At 43.2% G+C, this 21,121-nt stretch overlaps 1 protein-coding gene across 1 annotated transcript in view; it reads left to right on the top strand.

Annotated features, from left to right (window-relative positions):
* Positions 1-21,121, top strand: part of HELZ (helicase with zinc finger) — a 141,727-nt gene that overhangs the window by 83,566 nt on the left and 37,040 nt on the right. Inside the window, exons 19-22 of the mRNA XM_068976731.1 lie at positions 1,046-1,193; positions 5,335-5,518; positions 6,646-6,874; positions 15,454-15,658. Of these exons, the coding sequence (XP_068832832.1) occupies positions 1,046-1,193; positions 5,335-5,518; positions 6,646-6,874; positions 15,454-15,658 (766 nt within the window). The remainder of the gene's footprint in view (positions 1-1,045; positions 1,194-5,334; positions 5,519-6,645; positions 6,875-15,453; positions 15,659-21,121) is intronic.

Genomic DNA, 21,121 nt, shown 5'->3' with positions numbered 1-21,121 from the left:
CTACTAGCTATAACACCTTTTTCTGTGACTGAATACATACTGTGTATGTAAAACTACATGATATAATAAACAAATATATTGACAGAGTGCATAATGGCTTATGAAGATGTGTCCGGTTGTGTTACACGAGGAATCTGTTTTGAAGAAAGAGAGGATGGCAGGGAGAAAGGAAGGAAGGAAAACCATGAAACTTAGTATTAAAAGTTTTAAAAGGCTTCTATTAAATAGAGTGCGCATCGTTGAAAGGGAAAGTATCTTGAGCAGCAGCTCACTGAATAGCCACAGGCCAGAGTGCCCTCCAGCCTCATCCAGACCAACCCCAGGGAGCCCTCTGTGCTGCGTCCAATCACGATCACCACCAAAGTTTAAGACTTTTTCAAATTTACTGATACTGATTATGGCGGTCGTGAGAGAATCATTTTAGGTTTCTGTGAAAGCAGCAGGAGAGAGAAAAATGGATTTAGACTTAAGTACGGCTTTTATCTTTCTCTCCACTTGTGGCTCCTGTATTGTGGCCAGTCGACTGCTGCAGTCAGTGATGAATCAAGTACTAGGCAGTGTCTCCCTTAGTGAAGAGCATTCATTTTACAGTTGAAGACTGGAATGACCCTCAGTTACGTGTATTGTTTCAGTGTCTGTAGACCTTTGTTTGCAAAAGTATATGATCCACATAAATCGAAATACACATTTAAAATAATTTTAGCGTAGAGAACCGTAACAGCTGGCAAGTTTCCTTACAGAGCGACATTCTCTTTTAGAATGGAACCGTCATTATTCCTCCCTCTCCTTTCTGTGCTCTGGCTTCATGCCTTCCCCAGGTCAGTTCATATAGCAGTGGTATACCGGGAGCCTGCAGTATTTGTATTGCTGTCATTAATTTTGGAGGAAATCTTAGCATCATGGATATTAGATGTTTGGATTAAAATTAATCATGGGCATATAGCAACATTAGATTTGACTGGTAATTTTTGTTTCTTATGGGTAAAATTAATTTTGGAGCTCAATTACTTTTTACTTATTTATTTATTTTGGTCTTTTTCTGCAGTTACACCTCTGAGCTCTTCTATGAGGGCAAGCTGATGGCCAGTGGAAAGCAACCAGCACACAAGGAGTTCTACCCACTGACCTTCTTCACGGCACGAGGGGAAGACGTGCAGGAGAAAAACAGCACGGCTTTCTACAACAACGCGGAGGTACCTTAGTTCTTCTTGCACGTTGTCAGCATTGCTGCAGTCAGAAAGTCTGGTCTTATTGAGCGTTTATTTAAAATGTGGGTTGATATTTTATCATGTGTTGGCTTGATTTACATAAAAATGGTATGAAAGTTTGTTCTTTTTTGTGTGACATTGACTTGCTAAGATGACTCTCCCGTGAGAAACAGAAATTTCGGTTTACATTCTGTCTTATGCAGAAGTACAGAGCTTAATTTAAAAGGTGGTGTTTTCATATAGGTTATTATTGTTAGCCATCTAAAAAGGATTATGTCACATTCTATAGTGCAAGCTTGAATCAGGCATCAACTCTAAACGTGTAAGACTGGACAAGAGTCCTGTGCTCCGAGAGGCCACACGGATGACGACGCCGCTGAACCGTTATGTGCTGTAGCTTGTATGGTTCTCTGACAGTTTCTGACTTGTTAAGTTTAGAGAAAACGTGGATAGTATGAGGGGTCAGATCAGGCAGCAGACAAAAGCCTTGGTGTCTTCAGGGTCTCAGACCAGAGACCCTGAGGCTTGTTTCTGGCTGTCCCGTGGGAGTGGAGCTCTGGACTTCAGGAAGCCCAGGGGAGGCCGTGCGCGTGGTTGGTCACTAGGGGAATGATTCCTGATCTGTGATACCTCTCTCCATCTCCTCCCTTGGGTCCCACGCTTTACTCAATTTATTTACAGAGAAACGGCTTTTATTATGTAATAATAATTCATCTTTCCCTTTTACAATTGATCAGAGGCCTGGAGTTAGAAGTCAGTACAAGAAAATTGACAGTACCCATTTGGTAAAATCGTAGCCAGAAGCAAAGCAACTTGACATTTTAATTAGTCTGTGCCAATTAATTTTAGGAAGAGGTAAACTTTTCTTTATGTTTGAAATATTGACAGATAACTCTAAGGGTTTCCTTTATTACTTTTGCACTCAGGTTGGAAGATGCTGGCTGGAAAGGCAGTCAAAATGAGAAAGGAGAATAAATACACTGTTTTAACATCTTTATGATTAACCATGCAATTGGGTTTGGCAGTATGCTTTGTTTGTGTTGTTTCGAATTACTGTCTAGAGTCACCTGCCTTCAGCCTGAAGAATTTCAGTGTTTCTTTTAGGGCACGTCTGCTAGTAAGGAAACCTTTCCATTTTTGTTTTTCTGGGAATGTCTTTATTTTGCCTTCATTTTTGGAAAGTAGTTTTGCTGGATATTAGATCACAGTCTGAGTCGTTTCAGCACACTGAAATGTGCTTTCCTGCTGCGTTATTGCCGTCGCTGTTTCTGATGAGAAGTCATCTGTTAATCTTGTTGGTGTTCTTTGTAGATGATGAGTTTTTTTTGTTGTTGCTGTTTTCAAGGACTTGTTCTTGTCTGTGACTCCCCCCACGTTGACGATGGTATGTCTGGGTGTGGATCTCTTTGCATTTATCTTACTTGAAGTTCACTGAATTTGATGTGTTGATTATAGTGTCTCATAAAATTTGGAAAAATTTTAGCCATTATTTCTTTGAATTTTTTTTCTGTTCTTTTCTATCTCTTCTGGGTCTCCCCGTATGTTGGTGAGCTTAATGGTGTTCCACGTTTCTCTGAGGCTTTGTCTTTTTTTCCATCCCCGCTCTGTCCTCAAATCACATGATATCTGTCTGGATACTTTTGTTTGCTAGTTTGTTTTTCTCCCAGCTCAGAGCTGTTGTTGGTGCCCTCTGGTGAACTTTTCATCTCCATTATTTCACTTTTCATCTCCCCGAGGCATCAATCACTCTACAGTGCAGTCCAGCTGAAGTTGGGCCCTTGGCAGGGACAGAGGGGTGCCACCTTGTGAAGTCTGCTCTGATCTCTGGGGCGGAACTCAGGGCACAGCTGCTGCAGGAGGGTGTGGACTTGCTCTTCACCGGCTGTCTCACTGCATTGTCCTGCAGAAAGAGCTCTGAATGTCAAGTGTGTAGAATCTGTGCTGCTGTCCAGAAGCTGCTGCACCCCGGAGAGTGGACCCTCTGCAGCCCGAGCTGGGAGGCGAGGTCTGCTGTTGTCCATTGGCTGCTGAATCTACAGAGTGGGTCTTCTGTCCTCGGAAGCTGCGGGAGGTGGCAGCTGCCACCTGGCTGCCAGGCTCACCCGATCAGCTCTCCTGTGACACATCCTGTCTGAGCAGAGAAGGCCACCAGCCTCACCCACCGTCCGACTCAGGTCCTCGCTGCAGACCAGGGCTTGGGAAGGGGAGGAGAAGGAGGTGCTGCCCAAGTGCTGCTAACTGCTCACAGGCCTCCTGCCGCGCGTTGCTGTAAAAAGGAGACCTCTGATGTTCCGCTGCTGCCCAAGCCGCCTGGAGTAGCTCTTTCAGCCCAGGGAGCATGAGCAGATGGGGCTGCCCCTCGGCCGCTGACGTGGTCCTTGAGACTCTGCTGTGGAGAGTTGGTGCAGTCCCAGGCCTGAGTGCCCAGCCTTCCACTCTGCGCTCTGACTTCCTGTAGGTTTTGTTGAAACAGTGCTTCTCAGTTTCTTGTAAACTCTTTGATTAATCTCCAGAGACTTTGGATGATTATCTGTTAACCTTGACGAGCTTGGTAGAGTCTGTCTAGGAGAGAGGCTGCCCGAACTCCTCAGAGCATTCCAAGTCTGTGTATTTTGACTACAGTTTTCTGCTGCTTACAATGTAAAGGGCAGGGGAGAGACGAAATGGTTGTGTTGCTTAGTGCGGGGACAGTGCGTGGAGGTGGTCAGCAGAGGTGTGGCCCTGCCGTTCACTCACCACCGCACCCAGTGCTGGGGGCGAGGTGTCGTGCCCGTGTTCCTTGCTGTGAAGACTCAGACCTGCCTTCCTCATGCCTGCGGTGAGAGCACACTGTTTTCAATCCGGTGGGCTCGCCAGAGCCCTCGGACAGTCTTTGTCTCACTTGCTGCTATTTCATTAGAGCAGTAGGGCGACTGGAGTCTGTTCCTCTGCCATTCACTTGTATTTATATCTGCAGGTGGGAGCTGCATCCCGGCCAGTAATCCTCAAGTTCTTAAAAGGAATAAAACTATCAGATTTTTGTATAGTTACTCTTACAAATTTGAATAGATGTTACTGACAAATAGTGAATAAATAATGTATTTAAAATATATTAAAAATTGTCTCCTTCCTCTCCCCTTAGACTCTTGCCTGACCCTCTATTGAGCTTGCCTTATATATCCATTTTAAATTAGGACAGTATTTTCTAAATATACAGTAATCTTTTAGCAGACAAGGAACCTGTTCTGTTAATCATTTTATCACCTATTGTACCAAGCATGGAAACTGATCGATTCATTGAGTTAAAGTAGATTGAACTACACTAAAAACTGTGTTATGATTCAGTAAGTGGGGTCTGAGGAATTCAAATGGGTGAAATGTGGTATGGCTTGGTTGCGCTGGTCCTGAAGTGGCCTGGGTGAAGTTGAGCTGCTGGAAGGCAGTGACTGCTGAACATCGGTCCCTCCGTCCAGGTGTGTGCTCATCCCAGCTGCAATTTGGCGGCCCCAGGTCTCGGCTGCTCTGTTGAGCTGTCAGTGGGGGTGGAGGTGGTGGTAGCCCTTGTCCTGCCGAGACTCGACGGGAGGCCCTGGCTCTGGGAGTCGGGTGGTTTCATTGGCTTGACCTGCAGAGATGGACTGGGAAATGCTGGTGATGTGGGAACGTGCTTCCCTGTTTCCCCAGTGGGGTTGCCAGCTTCATGCCCTTCTCTCCAGGTAGGAACTCAAACCTGTCCTCATGTAGGAATGGAGGTGAGGCAAAGGGTGGGGGCCAACTGCCAGTTACATCTTCTCTGATTTCCATGTTTTCACTGGGTGCACTATTGTAGAGATTTGCTGCTCGAAGTGTAAATCACTGGGTGCGCTATTGTAGAGATTTGCTGCTCAAAGTGTAAATCACTGGGTGCGCTATTGTAGAGATTTGCTGCTCGAAGTGTAAATCACTGGGTGCACTATTGTAGAGATTTGCTGCTCGAAGTGTAAATAAAAGTTTTTTATTCTCCCTGTGTTTGTATCGGCAGAGCAGGACTCCTGTTTAGAGGTTGTTTTAAACTGACATTTGCTGATATGGGATCATTTGCACATCTATTTCAGTGACCATATTTTTCTGATCCCTTTAATCTGTCTGTGTGTATGCTTATTTAAAGGTATTTGAGGTGGTGGAGCGTGTGGAAGAGCTGAGAAGGAAGTGGCCAGTGGCGTGGGGCAAGCTGGATGACGGCAGCATCGGTGTGGTGACTCCATACGCAGACCAGGTGTTCAGGATCCGTGCCGAGCTTCGAAAAAAGAGATTATCTGATGTTAACGTAGAAAGGGTGCTCAATGTTCAAGGTAACTGTTAATTGAAATGAATTGCTTATTCAAATGCTTAAATTTCAAAGTATGTGCACTTCTGATATTTAGATTTCAAGATTTCTGGACACGCATTTGTGTATTCATTTCACATCAAGTTCTTTAATGCCAACATTGGCAATTAAATGCTGAGCTCCTTTACACGCTTATTAATGTCTTGTATCTGAATAAAACGAGTATGAACAAGCTGACTTCTTCTGTGACTGTAACTGCGTGAGTCTGTGGGCTGTAGTTACAGTCACAGCGGCATCCAACACTCATTGTCACTATAACGTATCCAAGAACCAAAGATTTTATCTGTTCATAAAGATTTTTTAAAACTGGCACCTGTCAAGCAAGGCATAGGCATAGCTTACTAAAGGCATAGTTTGTTCTTTATCTAAATTTTCCTAAGTGAGTAAAGCACCTCTTAAAAATTTTCATGTGATTAGTTGCTATGAAATTTCTGCGTTTAAGTAAAGCAGCATTATAATGTGAGTGCCAGAGAAGCCAAGTGCAATGTTAGGTTCCTGGGAATATCCAATAATAATTTCTAAATTAGGATGGGGATGGGGGATAGGTCCACTGTACCATACATTCAGATCACGCAGAACTTGGGTGTGCGTTTTAGGAAAAATACTGTTAGTATAGCCTGGTCAGTGGTCTAGAGCCTGCATGTGGAGTCAGAAACGCTCGAAAGAGCTAGGATTGTTCGGCCTGGAGAGGAAAGGACTAAGAGTTGGCACTGAAACTGTCCTCACATACGTGGAGGCTTGTCACAGAATGAGGGATGGATGTGTCAATGTGAGCAAGAATCTGGGGTGAAGTGTATGAACTGGGCTCTCACGGCTTCTTGCTGGTGTCAGTTCTTTCAGTTATTTTGGGAATTATTTCCAGAAGTGGAATTTCTGCGTCATATGCTAATTCTGTGTGTAATTTTTCAGACACTGCCACACTGTTTTCCGTGCCTCTTTACATGCCATTTTACATTTCTGCCTACAGTGAACAAGAGCTCCAATTTCTCCACATCCGTGCAACACCTGTTACTTAGCAGTAACGTTTTAAAAATGAAATTCTCTTATTAGATTACTGGTTCAGAATAACAATCCTCTTTTATTTTGTTGTAGGAAAGCAATTCAGAGTTTTGTTTCTTAGCACAGTACGTACAAGGCATACTTGTAAACATAAACAGACACCAATTAAAAAGAAAGAGCAGCTGCTAGAAGATTCCACAGAGGACTTGGATTATGGTTTTTTGTCTAACTACAAGCTTCTCAACACTGCCATCACAAGAGCACAATCGCTGGTTGCCGTGGTGGGGGACCCCATTGCTCTGTGCTCCATTGGGAGATGCAGGTAATTATGTGTTAGTGTTGGAGATGTTGAATGGAGAGATGTAGTGATCTGTATCCCTGTGTACATGTTTATTTACATGACCTCTTTGCTAATTAAAGTTTAGTCTTACCTGATATCCAGTGGGAACCAAAAATACATTGCTCTGAGTATGTTCTTTGTATATCTACACGAGTGTATTCATTGTTCATCGTCATCCATTCGATATTTCCTGAGTGCCTGCTATGTTCTGAGCACTCTTCTAGCCCCTGAGGATGCGTCAGTGAACAAAACAGACGAAAGTCTCTGCCTTTTGGGGGGCTTAACATTTTAGTGGGAAAGAGAGGAAGACCGACAATAAAGAAAATAAAAACACTTTGTAATATTTTATGTGGTAAGTTCAGTGGAAGAGAAATAGAACGTGAAGGGGGATTAAAAGTGATGAGGGTAGGTGGACCAGCTTGTGATTGTTGTGTGTGCTTAGAGTCGGCCTCTTGGAGAAGCTGACCTTGGAGGTGGGGGGTGTGCTCTGCAGGCATCTGGGATGAAAGTGCTGCAGAACAAGCGGGCACCCGGTGGGCCCTGAAGGTGACTTTGTGGACGTGCGTTATCTTTGATAGAGACTGAATTTTATACAGTTACTTCCCTTTGTTCTCCTTCAATATTGCTTTAGCTTGTTTTTGATGAATTTCCTTCCCATTTTTTCTCAAGGCTTCACAGTGCAAATAATTCTTTGTGTCTGGTTAATTCAGAGAACCTTTAAATTAGAGGGTTAAGAAGGGTTGTTACTTGGCTTTAGAAAAAACTGGTAATATTCCTTAGATTGTAGTCATAAGGAATGTTAAAATATCAGCATATATACAAAGATGGGCTCAATAAAGGACAGAAATGGTGTGGACCTAACAGAAGCTGAAGATATTAAGAAGAGGTGGCACAGAAGAACTGTACAAAAAAAGATCTTCATGACCAAGATAATCACAATGGTGTGATCACTCACCTAGAGCCAGATACCCTGGAATGCAAAGTCAAGTGGGCCTTAGGAAGCATCACTATGAACAAAGCTAGTGGAGGTGATGGAATTCCAGTTGAGCTGTTTCAAACCCTAAAAGATGATGCTGTGAAAGTACTACATTCAGTATGCCAGCAAATTTGGGAAACTCAGCAGTGGCCACAGGACTGGAAAAGGTCAGTTTTCATTCTAATTCCAAAGAAAGGCAATGCCAAAGAATGCTCAGACTACCACACAATTGCATTCATCTCACATGCTAGCAAAGTAATGCTCAAGATTCTCCAAACCAGACTTCAACAATACGTGAACCATGAACTTCCAGATGTTCAAGCTGGTTTTAGAAAAGGCAGAGGAACCAGAGATCAAATTGCCAACATCTGTTGGATCATGGAAAAGGAAGAGAGTTCCAGAAAGACATCTATTTCTGCTTTATTGACTATGCCAAAGCCTTTGACTATGTGGATCACAACAAATTGTGGAAAATTCTGAAAGAGATGGGACTACCAGACCACCTGACCTGCCTCTTGAGAAATTTGTTTGAAGGTCAGGAAGCAGCAGTTAGAACTGGACATGGAACAACAGACTGGTTCCAGATCGGGAAAGGAGTACGTCAAGGCTGTATATTCTCACCGTGCTTATTTAACTTATATGCAGAGTACATCATGAGAAACACTGGACTGGAAGAAGCACAAGCTGGAATCAAGATTGCTGGGAGAAATATCAATAACCTCAGATATGCAGATGACACCACCCTTATGGCAGAAAGTGAAGAACTTAGGAGCCTCTTGATGAAAGTGAAAGAGGAGAGTAAAAAAGTTGACTTAAAGCTCAACATTCAGAAAACGAAGATCATGGCATCTGGTCCCATCACTTCATGGCAAATAGATGGGGAAACAGTGGAAACAGTAACAGATTTAATTTGAGGGGGCTCCAAAATCACTGCAAATGGTGACTGCAGCCATGAAATAAAAAGACGCTTGCTCCTTGGAAGAAAAGTTATGACCAACCTAGACAGGACATTACTTTGCCAACAAAGGTCTAAGTCAAGGCTGTGGTTTTTCCAGTAGTCATATATGGATGTGAGAGCTGGACTGTAAAGAAAGCTGAGCGCTGAAGAATTGATGGTTTTGAACTGTGGTTTTGGAGAAGACTCTTGAGAGTCCCTTGGACTGCAAGGAGATCCAGCCAGTCCATCCTAAAGGAAATCAGTCCTGAATGTTCATTGGAAGGACTGATGATGAAGCTGAAACTCCAGTACTTTGGCCACCTGATGTGAAGAGCTGACTCATTTGAAAAGACTCTGATGCTGGGAAAGATCGAAGGCGGGAGGAGAAGGGGACGACAGAGGTTGAGATGGCTGGACGGCATCACCGACTCAGTGGACATGAGTCTGAGTGAACTCCGGGAGTTGGTGATGGACAGGGAGGCCTGGCGTGCCGCAGTCATGGGATCGCAAAGAGTCGGACACGACTGAGCGACTGAACTGAACTGATAAAAAGGTTCTCTTTGTACACTTATGTTTTAAACTAGTTAATAGGGATTTTAACTGTATGAAGCCAGTAATGTGAGACCTGGCCTATGCAGTGCTGAAAGACTGTGTTAGCAAAAAAATTGAACAGAAATTTAGACAATTCTTAATGAAAAAGGACAAAAGGTACTAGAGATTAACTAAAATTTTAAAAGTATAGTAGTACCTGTCAAAGTGAGTTCAGAAAAGTAGAATGACCTCAAATACACCTTGGGTAGTTACTTCTTGATATGTTGAAGTAGACAAAGCTGTTAGCAAGTGGCCCTTTTAGACCAAGTCTTTTGTTGGAGGACAGATAGAGCAGCAGTTTATTACCTGTTTTCCTGTCTCAGCAGAAAAAAAGTATTTTGGGGAAGGGAGACAGTTTGGGACCTTTAATTTAAGAGTAAGCTGGGTATATTAGACTCCAAAGTTAATATACTTTGTAGGGGAAAGCTATGAACAGTGGAGTCAGGTAGAGGTTAATTCACGGCTACATTATGAACAATAACCTTTTATTTTTAAGGAAATAAAATTTGAATGGTCCACAGTTTGTTTTATATAGCTAAACAATTCTGTTGTAAAATATCTTAAATTTCGCATTTAAAAAATAATTTCCGTTAATTTTTAGCCACTAATGACAAAAAGTGGGGAAGGGAATATGTTAATTACGAGATACAACTGAATAAAGTTAAGTGTGTTAATCTGGCTTCCCTCTGAGAAGTTTACTTTGGTCACTTTACTGTTCATTGAAAATATATTTGGTTAGAATATTGCTGGGATAGTTTACCACTTTTGTTTATATTTATCATTTTATAAATGAGGAACACATACAGTTGGATTAGAATTTAATAGATTAAAACAAATGAAACCAGTTGACGTACATTAAAAATCAGCTGAAAACTTTTGGGGGAGTAAATAGGGCTAACAATGGTCTTGCATGACGTTACCTTTGGATGTTCTTTATAAATAACCCCAGACATTTACCAAGATGCATATTTTTTTAAAACTATTACCCCTCCCATAGCGTCACACTATACTGTGAATTATGTGGGATTAACATTGTTCAGGAGAAGGCAATGGCAACCCACTCCATTGGGATTGCCTGGAAAATCCCATGGACGGAGGAGCCTGGTAGGCTGTAGTCCACGGGGTCACGAAGAGTCGGACACTTACTGAGCGACTTCACTTTCACTTTTCACTTTCATGCATTGGAGAAGGAAATGGCAACCCACTCCAGTGTTCTTGCCTGGAGAATCCCGGGATGGCGGAGCGTGGTGGGCTGCCGTCTGTGGGGTCGCACAGAGTCGGACACGACTGAAGCGACTTAGCAGCAGCAGCAGCAGCAGCATCGTTCACCCCTTGTCTGAGCCGAGAGGTAGAGGGATTCTCCTGAGGCCATGCTGCCAGGCTGATTTTTACCCTGAAGCCGGGCCTGTTGGTTGTTCATTCCTTGCTGCTCAGTTGGAGTGTGCCAAGGACATCACATTAATGTACAAGCGGGTAAAATATTTTCAAAGAAGTCAGCACAGTGTGTAGGAGAGGAAATGGCATGCCCTATAGCTGAATGGGAATGCTGATTGTCTGTATCATTTGAACAGTTTAATGAACTGTATAACCCAAGTGCTGATAGTTGAGGCATATGGATATTTATGCTTCACTCTTTCCAGTTACGTGAGGAATTAAATTAGTCTTGAAATGCAAGTGAGCCTGGAGGACGTATCGTGGTTCTCAGGAGCTGCAGTGACAAGGGTGTGGGTTCTTTGTGGCTTGAGGTGGTCAGACTGTCCCACTCGTCCCTCATGTGATATTTATACAAAACTAATCTAATGCGTCCAAATACTGATCAAGTTTTTAGGAATAATTACTGTGTATAGTGTATCGGTTTAGAAGGCAGCCAGTTATATAATCTCTTTTTGTTGTAAAGTATTTTTAAACAGAATTTTCCTGTTAACTCTAAATGAATGTGGGGAGCTTTCCCTTCTCCTACTCACCAAACCAGCAAACATTTAATATAGTAACTGCTGTCTATTGAGAGCTTTCTCAGTGCCAGGTGCTGGGTCAAGTGCTTTGCACACTCAGCCTCTTCAGTGATCGCAATAACCCTGCAATGTGGGTATTTTATTTGCATTTTAAATGGGCAGCCTGAAGTAGAGCTTCAGTTTCTGCCCAGGGCCACATAGCTATTAAGAGACTCATTCAAACAGATGTCACATTGACTTCAAAACCCATACTCTTCTTGCTGAGTTACCTTGCCTCTCCCAGGAAATGGTGCCTGTGTGGATAAAAGTGCCCTGAAGACGGAGAGGCAGAGGGGGCCGGTGGGGGGATCATACGTTTTCTCCAAACAAGCATGTTTGGAAAAGATCTTCTTTTGAAGTGAATTTATTAGTGAATTCCACCTATTCTATAAGACATAAACATTCCACAGATGTGGAGATGTATGTGCGTGTGTGTTTGTGCACACACTCCCTCTCTCTGTGTGAAATAAGGGCACCAAATGAATTTTCAGTGTTCTACCCATGATCCTAGAAGCAACGTTGGCATGAACATAAAAGCAGACTTTGTGTTCACGTACTGAGTGAAAGTAAGGTTCTGTTTTCTCAAAGTAATTCTTCCATTACCACGTAGAGACACACTTGTGTTCTCTAACCAGCATTGCGTAACATGTTAACATTTTATGGAGCGGCTGAGAATCGATGAAGCATTTAAATAACCCTAGTGGTAAATTTTTCAGTCTGAGTGTTGAAATTCTCAAGTGGTCTTCGAGTTAGGTGTTCTGAAATGCCTCATAATACCATGTGTGAAAGTGAAGTGAAGTCGTTCAGTCGTGTCCGACTCTTTGTGACCCCATGGGCTGTAGCCTGCCAGGCTCCTCTGTCCAAGGGATTTTCCAGGCAGTAGTCCTGGAGTGGATTGCCATTTCCTTCTCCAGGAGATCTTCCCAACCCAGGGATCAAACCCGAGTCTCCCGCACTGTAGGCAGACGCTTTACCGTCTGAGCCACCAGTATTTCATTAAAGTTCTGAGTTCAAGAACAGTGTGAAATAGTCTGTGAAAGAGCCTTAACAGAGAGAAAGGAATCTTTCTGGCTGTAAGAATTTTTGAAGGAAAAAATACGTTTCTCTCAAGGTTTAAAAGTGGAGAAATAAAGCATTTTTGTTAAGTGATCAAGTATAATAATAATACTGTTGGTGCCCTGTTTTACACATGAGGGGGCTGAGGTAGGAGGAGAGCGTAAATAACTTGCCCAGCTGGCTGAGCCTTGACTGAGGCCCAAGCAGCCTAGATCTGGAACCCCTGTACTTGGCCTCCCCAGGGCAATCGGGAGACAGCGAGATTTAAGAGGGAGATTCCAGGCTGCTTTTGGAGTTGTTTTAGCTTGATGAGCTTATAGCCAGTGGTCAGTGTTACTTCTGAAATGGTGTCCTTTAACTTGAAATCTGTTCCTTGATATCCCTGGGATCATATAGCCCAGGGTTTCTCAGCCCCTGGGCCACAGAGCGGGCTGCACCCCAGGAGGAGAGCAAGGCGGGCAAGCTCCGTGCCTGTAGACGGCCCTTCCCTGTGCTCACGATACCCCCTAGCTCCGCATCCTGTCAGATCAGCAGCAGCTTTGGGTTCTCGAAGGAGCTCAGCCCTGTGCTTGAATCATCCCTAAACCATCCCCTTCCCCTGTCTCTGTCTGTGGAAAATTTGTCTTCCATGAAACTGGCCCCTGGTGCCCCAAAGGTTGGGAACCTCCGGAGCCTTGTCAGGAAGCTACTAGCTTCTTGTGACGCACGAGGCTGGTTCACAGTTCTGCTTCACTTGACGTTACTCAGTGCATTGAGGTCGGTGAGAGGAGTATAGGGGCAGGGTATGGAGTTTAAAAAGGAGCTTGAAATAGAGCAAGTTCTAGCATTTTGGCTATGTAAGCTGGGAATGAAATACATTACAAGAATTTAGTATTATAAACTGGGGTTTGAAAAGTCAGTCCACTCTCTCCTTGTTTTGCTATGTCTTTAAGTTCACATGAATATGAAATGTCACTCTATGAAATTGTTACTTTATCAATTAGACCAAAAAAACTTTCTTTTTAATACAGCATGTAGTGGAATGTGTTGATAAATATTAATGCAGTTGAACATTGTGGGATTTTATCAAAAGGATAGAGAGTTCATGGATTTTTAGATCCTGAGTGCTATGTTGACAACCGTCTTTCCTTTGCTATCAGACTGTGAAAATAAAAAATTGATTCCTGTGGAAAGGTTCTTAAGAATAAAAATAAAGAGCATTTCTTAGTGACACACACTTTCAGGGGCTCAGTGACCATTGTGTTAGCCTTTATGTCTTATTGTCAGAAAAACTTACTTACTCAGCTCAGCTCAGTTCAGTTGCTCAGTCATGTCCGACCTTTGTGACCCAGTGGACAGCAGCACACCAGGCCTCCCTGTCCATCGCCAGATCCCGGAGTTTGCTCACTCATGTCCATTGATGGTTGGGTGGTGATGCCATCCGACCATCTCATCCTCTGTCGTCCCCTTCTCCTCCCGCCCTCAATCTTTCCCAGCATCAGGGTCTTTTCTAATGAGTCAGCTCTTCGCATCAGGTGGGCAAAGTATTGGAGTTGCATCATCAGTCCTTCCAATGACAGTTCAGGACTGATATCCTTTAGGATTGACTGGTTTGATCTCCTTACAGTCCAAGGGTTCTCAAGAGTTTTCTTTATCATCTTGTAGCATTTTTACTTTTCCTGTTGATGTGGAGGCCTGAAATTTTTTCTGTACTCATTTCTTAAACTCATCTTTAAAAAATTAGAAAAGATGGTAGAAAACATATGTAAGAGAAATATAGTTTGAAATTAATATCTGCAGTTTCATAAATACTTTAACTCCACTCCCATTCATATACTGGCTTTTGTAATATACAGCTTTGTATTTATGCTTCTTGAAGCCATTTTGATTACCTGCCATCCAGCTGGACACAAGAATACCAACTCGGGAAGAAATCATCTCACACAGCTTTCATAACATAATAAAGCATTATTTGAACCTCATATTAAAAATAGGTATGCATATTTAAAGAAAGCTGAGCACCGAAGAATTGACGCTTTTGAACGGTGATGTTGGAGAAGACTCTTGAGAGTCCTTTGGACTGCAAGGAGATCCAACCAGTCCATCTTAAAGGAAATCAGTCCTGAATGTTCATTGGAAGGACTGATGTTGAAGCTGAAACTCCAGTACTTTGGCCACCTGATGGGAAGAACTGACTCATTTGAAAAGACCCTGATGCTGGGAAAGATTGAAGGCGGGAGGAGAAGGGGACCACAGAGGATGAAATGATTGGATGGCATCACCGACTCAATGGGCATGAGTTTGGGTAAATTCCGGGAGTTACTGATGGACAGGGAGGCCTGGCGTGCTGCAGTCAGGGGGGTCGAAAAGAGTCAGACACGACTCACTGAACTGAATTGAACTGATGCATATTTATAATAATCATTTTAAAATCTTTAAACTTTTTATATGTTGTCTTTTGTAATATATATGTAATATTTCTACTGTTTGGAGATCAGTTTTCAAAACTTTAGGAACAACAGTGTATGACTGGAACAATTTTGAATGTATTTTTCTCCATTAGTATTTTTTAATTTGATTAGGAGATAATCACTAAAATTAGCATTCCAACTTCCTGTATTTTTCATAATTTAACTTAGTCAATGTTAATAAGCTGTGCTGTGACAGGCATCAGTTAATTAAAAGAAAAGTATGGTAATAACTAGTTATTTCTTATCAGTTCTGAAATCCTTGCTTATTGTGTGGATAACAACCCTTTTTGTATGCATAGTTGAGCACTGACTGTGTGATCAACCAGGATGAATTTAGAATTTGTATATCCCATGGTACTAGATGTGACTGAGCTTCAGAACCACACTTCCAAAGTCCTGTGATCTGGTGGGAAGATTATACCTGAATCATAGATGAATATTGGACCTACGGGTTTGGGGTTGGAGTGGGAGAGGGGACCCTAAATTATCTTTAGTTGCTTACAGTCATTTCTGTGATCTTGTCCACTGTAATTGCAAACTGATCTAAATCTTTTCTGTAGGAAATTTTGGGAGCGGTTTATTGCCCTGTGTCATGAAAACAATAGCCTGCATGGAATCACTTTTGAACAGATCAAAGCTCAGCTAGAGGCTTTAGAACTAAAGAAGACATACGTGTTGAATCCACTGGCACCTGAATTTATACCCCGGGCTCTAAGAGTACAGCACACAGGAAACACCAACAAACCACAGCAATCACCCCCCAAGGTAACGCCCATTAGAAAAATTGAAGAGATTAAAGCGAGAGAACATGGTGAGGTGTCAGAGCTGTTTTAGGCCTCGGGTTACTCTAAGTATTGGGGTTGACAGCCAGCAGTTTCTGCACGGAGCTTGTCCAGTGTGGGCACATAAGTGAGAATACGGTGTGTTGTTCAGCCATGCTACTCGATGGCATTATCACCCTCAAAACGTTTTCAAGGACCTGATTGGGTCCTTTGTTTAATATAATCTCCCAGTCTTCTCTAATGATAGACATACTTTAGCAAGACACGAATAAAGCAAAGCAGCTTAAAAGCCTGTCACACGTATTAAAACCGTGCTCTTACAGCACTTTTTTTTTTTTTTTACAAAGAATAGTATTATTATAACAATATTTGTATAAAGAAAATAGCTCTCATCTGTTGCTGATGATCAGCTGGTTCCCAGTGGTATTTGACACAGTGAGAAAATTGGCCAACTTCCTGAAGATAACTTGAATTGTTTGTTGTTAAGTATTTGTTGTAAGAAACAGTCCAGGCATTGGGATTGGATGTGGGGGAATCAAGGCCATTTCTACTTTTGAACTATAGTTATTTTGGGCAGAAACAGCTGTTTATTTGCTAGATTGTCTGAAAAAAAGAAATGCTTGCACTTACCATCTAGAAAAGAAAGCTATGAGAGTGGCGTGTTTAGTATTTATTCTGGTTTTGGGGGTGTATTTATAGTCATCAGCATGATATTAAACTTACTGACATGGATTGAGAGAGTATGCCAGTTTGGGGCTTCATTTTAAAAACTTAAAACATAAGGTGTAGGAAGTAATTATTGGTTTAATATCTTGAACCTTTTAGCTGAGTAGGTATTAAACTGAGATGAAAACTGATTTTCCTGTGTTAATATACTGTTGTCTGAGCTTAATAGAAATGGACCTGATGTGCAGTAATGCTTCAGTGATTTGGGACTGCGAGGAGATGAAGCATTTTGCATAACTGAATCCTCTAGATTTCTAAAGTTTACACTGTGAACAAACTAATGAACAACGTGTTTATCAAATGCTAAGGCTCTTCTCTCTGGCAGCTATTGCAGTGTGTGCTCGAGAAGCAGATCAGCTCCAGTCTTGCTGTGGTAGACACCGCAGGGACGATGGGCAGAGGAAGTACGTTCCACAAGTGTGGACGTTTAGGGTCATTTCCACCATGGAGATGCTGCTTAGAGAGCACCAAGAGAGTGGAGTGAGGGCAAGAGTGGGGAGATGTGTCAGAAACTCAGCCTCTGTGCCCAGAACAGCATCTGGCTTATCATAGGTGCTTAGAAGATGAGTGAGTGATGCCCAGTAAGGAGCTCAGACGAAAAGCAAGAGGCATGAGAGAGTGCGAGCTCTCAGGAGCAGCAAGTAGCTTAAAGTGTGTGAAGAATGGAAACCCAGTTAGAAGCTCTTAAACTTTATTGTTTTTTATTTAAAATGCTGCAAAGACATTATACCTTTTGCACATTCTTAAAATGCCATAACTACAATAAACTTTTAATTGGCCAGTGTTAACGTTAATCACCGTATGATCGGTGTGGCTGTATTTAAGCCGTGATACTGATGTGCACTGGCCCTAAGCAAGATCCTGAAGTTTGCTTTTGTTTTTATCTTAAAGGTAAAGAAAATATGTATTGAATCCACTTGCTTTTCTAAAACTATAAGCTCCCTGAAGCCAAAAATCCCAGTCTGTGTACTCTTTATGGCACCTAGCGCCTAGCCCCTTTCTGCACAGAGTGGGTGCTCAGTAAGGGTCTGATAAGTAAATAAAGATTGTGATGTGTCCAGGAGAGTGCCATGTGGCTTTCTTCTTTCACCTGGAAGATTGTGTAATTAAAGGCCACAGTAGCTGCTTTCCGAGTTTTTTCTTTTTAACTTTTTAGGAAATTTTCTTCATTGATCCAGTGGATAGCATCTGTTATTCACTGTCACTAACACAGTGGTTCACTAAATTGTTTATATCCCTGGCTATTGAAAGCTATTATTTGTTCATATGTAATAATAGTGACTTTAGATAACTAAGGTCTAGTGAGTCAAAGGTTATTTTTGTCATCATCTTTCCCTTCACTCCCCAGTACTTTATTTCTATTAAATTGTTTTGAGGATTGAATTTGTACTGGAATCATTTTTTTAAATCTAGCTTTCTATTGTAGAAAATGTCAAATATATACGTATATAGAATAGTATAAGGAAGTCCGTATCATTTGGCTTCGTTTAACTATCAATTTATCTTTAATTTTGCTTCACCTACAGCCCACTTCTCTCACTCTACCACCACTCCATATACATATTGGAAAATTTTGAAACAAATTTTGGATAATTTATTTCATATGCTAGAATCTTTTGATGACGGGTAATTTACTTCACTGCAATAAAAATGCTATTTCTGAAAACATGACATTAGCCATGTCATTTCCCCCCCCCCAAGTTTCCTTAGTGTTTGACCTTTAATACAGTTCTGTGCGTAAGAAATGTTAAAGCTTAGTGTTGTCAATGTTGGGCTAAGACTTAAAATCACAGCTAGATTTAATGTAGATCGTCATCCAGGGCTGGGTGACGCTTGAACATGCTCTGGGACCTGCCTCCTCAGGACCGTCTTCGGCAGGAAAGCATGCCCCCTGCTGTTTACCAGCCAGGCAGCTTTTTCTCTCCTCGCTGAGATGTCGATCCTGTGGTTTAGCGAAGGCGCAAAACATTACAGGCGCGAGGAGCGGCGGGTAGTGCTGGCTAAGCTTTCATTGCCTCGCTGTCTCCAGGCGCCATGTATTTATTGGGACGCACCTGTTTCCCGGGTGCCTACAGAGTGCGTATGGAGGACTTGATTTGCCTGTCTTCGGTCTGCTTACTCCTAGGCTCCATGCTGGAGCAGTGCTGAGAAGCTGCTAAAATGGAAAGGGTTCATTTGTACCTCCCTGAAAGGTGCTCATAGGGTAGATAGTATTCAGAAATGGATCTTTGGAGCAGACTGTAGCGTTGTTTTCTGGATTGCAGCTTGTGGGCCATTCCTCACTGTCTCCAGCCTTCTGTGCTGTGTCTCAGTCTTACATTAGCCTCCACTTTCACTTTTCACTTTCATGCACTGGAGACGGAAGTGGCAACCCACGCCAGTGTTCCTGCCTGGAGAATCCCAGAGACGGCAGAGCCTGGTGGGCTGCAGTCCGTGGGGTCGCACAGAGTCGGACACGACTGAGCGACTTCACTTTCACTTTTCACTTTCATGCACTGGAGAAGGAAGTGGCAGCCCACGCCAGTGTTCCTGCCTGGAGAATCCCAGAGACGGCGGAACCTGGTGGGCTGCCGTCTGTGGGGTCGCACAGAGTCGGACACGACTGAAGGGACTTAGCCACAGCAGCAGCAGCAGCCACAGTGGGCGTGTTGTGGGCCCTCACAGACATTTGTTGAATGAATAAATGGAAAGTGATGAAAGAATGAGTGAATGAAAAATAATTAATTGACTGAATAAATGGTGGGGTTAAAAAAAAACAATCCTCAAAAAGTAGATGATATGAACTGCATTTACTTATGATCTTTCTACCAAAGGTATGCGTACTTTCTGAGATTTATTCACAGAAGTTTGGAATGATCATCATGGAATGACTTTTACAGTTAGTCCCAGCTTACTGGTGCATTATTATTTTGTTCATATGCTACCAAACATTGTGCATTTCGCATAGACCACGCACACTGACTGCCCTGCCATTGCACACTAGGCCTGAATACACTGGGCGAGTTTCCCTGCACTGAACTACACTGAACCGCAGGGAACCATACCGGTGCTGGTTGCGCTTGAAGACAGTGTACTGTCTTTAATGTGAGAGTCCCCGGGTTGCTTTCTTCCCCCATTTATTCAACAATATTCATTGGGCCAGGAGATGTTGTAGGTTCAGGGAATCATTAAGGACGTAAACAGATAAAGTCCCAGATATTTAGGTCCTTTCAGACTTTACGTGCCCCGTCTCCATCAGCAGAGTCATCACAGCAGCACTGAGCTGCGGATGCTTCCTTTCCAGGTTTCTTTTCTGCCCAGGTGATCAGCGTAGCACCCACGGTGCTGACGTATATTGTCTGCTCTAGACGGTGCCTGCTCTCTGTGTTGGTTTCCTATTGCTGCTGTAACAAGGTAGCACACACTCAGTGACTTGAAACAACACGCATTTACTATCTCACATTTCTTTGAGTCAGATGTCCAGGCTGTTTTGGTTGGTTTCTTGGCTCTGTGCCTCAGGAGGCCAGGATCAAGGTTGTTGGTCAGCTGGGCCCTTATCCAGGGTCATGCAGGCTGTTGGCAGAATCCAGTCTTCGTGGCTGTAAGGACTGGGCTTCCTGGCTCTTTGCTGGCTGTCCCCTGGGAGCCACTCTCAGCCTCTGCTGACTTCTCCCCAGGTCCCCCTGTGGCCCCGCGTCTCAGAGCTGTCAGCATGCAGCCTTCTGTGCCTTGGCATCTCCGACTTCCCCTTCTGCCACATCCCTTAGTGCCTTTTCCACCGCATCTCTGACTCCAGCTAGAGAGATTTCTCTGGGCTTAGGGCTCCCGTGTCTAGACTGGATCCACCCAGATAATCCAGGATAATCTTCCTGTGTTGTCTTTAGTTAGATCTGCAGAGTCCCCTTTGCCCCGTGACATGGGCCCAGGGATTGAGGTGGACGTGTCTCTGGGGGGCTCTTCTGCCTCCCACTCTGACTACACTGCTGTGTTTTCTCCACGTGCTACACAGCTGCCCCTGTTTGACAGGTTTACCGGCTAAGAAATCCGAACAGTTTGTTAGCCTCTTGGACCGATCTTAGCTCTCTGCCACTGGCTCTCCTTTCTTCTGCCGAGCGTCTGCCTGCGGCTGCTCCTGTTCTCACTTCTAACTGCTTGTGCTTCTCGCCTTCCCGCTGGGCTGCCGTCCTTGCCGTGCGCGCCTTCTCACTTTCTCTCCTTTCTTCTGCCTGCTTTTCTTTTCACGTCTCTCTTCCTCAGAAGCTGGTTTTTGTTTTAGTTTTATAGCTAATGACAGTTACTGTGAACCTCCTCTGGTTAATGAACCAACTATGATTCTTCTTGGACTGTTTTTGGGTTTTTTTTTAAACTTTTTAAGAGTTAGAGCTTAGCTGCCCTTGCATACCCATCTCTAACCAGCTGGATGATCTGGGTATTTCGAGTGCTAACTGATAGGGAGATAAATGAGGCATCACTGACCTTGGCTCTGGTCAAGAGTGAACTTTTCTTCTGGCTGTAGCCATTACCCTACTTGAGTTTTCAGGTGTAATATACAAAATAAAACATTCATGTGGCTGAAGGGTGAGTTGTGTGGTGTGCTTACTTGTGCTGTACAGTGACTTAGTGTGTTCAGTTCAGCCCATGAAAAGAGAAAAAAAATGTTTTAAAGTCTAGACACGCACAGCCATTGTTTCTTCAAATGTTATTTCTGCCCCAGAGACGTCATCTTTAATGCCACTGTATG

The sequence above is a fragment of the Capricornis sumatraensis genome, chromosome 8 (genome assembly GCF_032405125.1).
Source record: "Capricornis sumatraensis isolate serow.1 chromosome 8, serow.2, whole genome shotgun sequence".
Lineage (NCBI taxonomy): Eukaryota > Metazoa > Chordata > Mammalia > Artiodactyla > Bovidae > Capricornis > Capricornis sumatraensis.
This window is presented reverse-complemented; position numbering and strand designations above follow the sequence as displayed.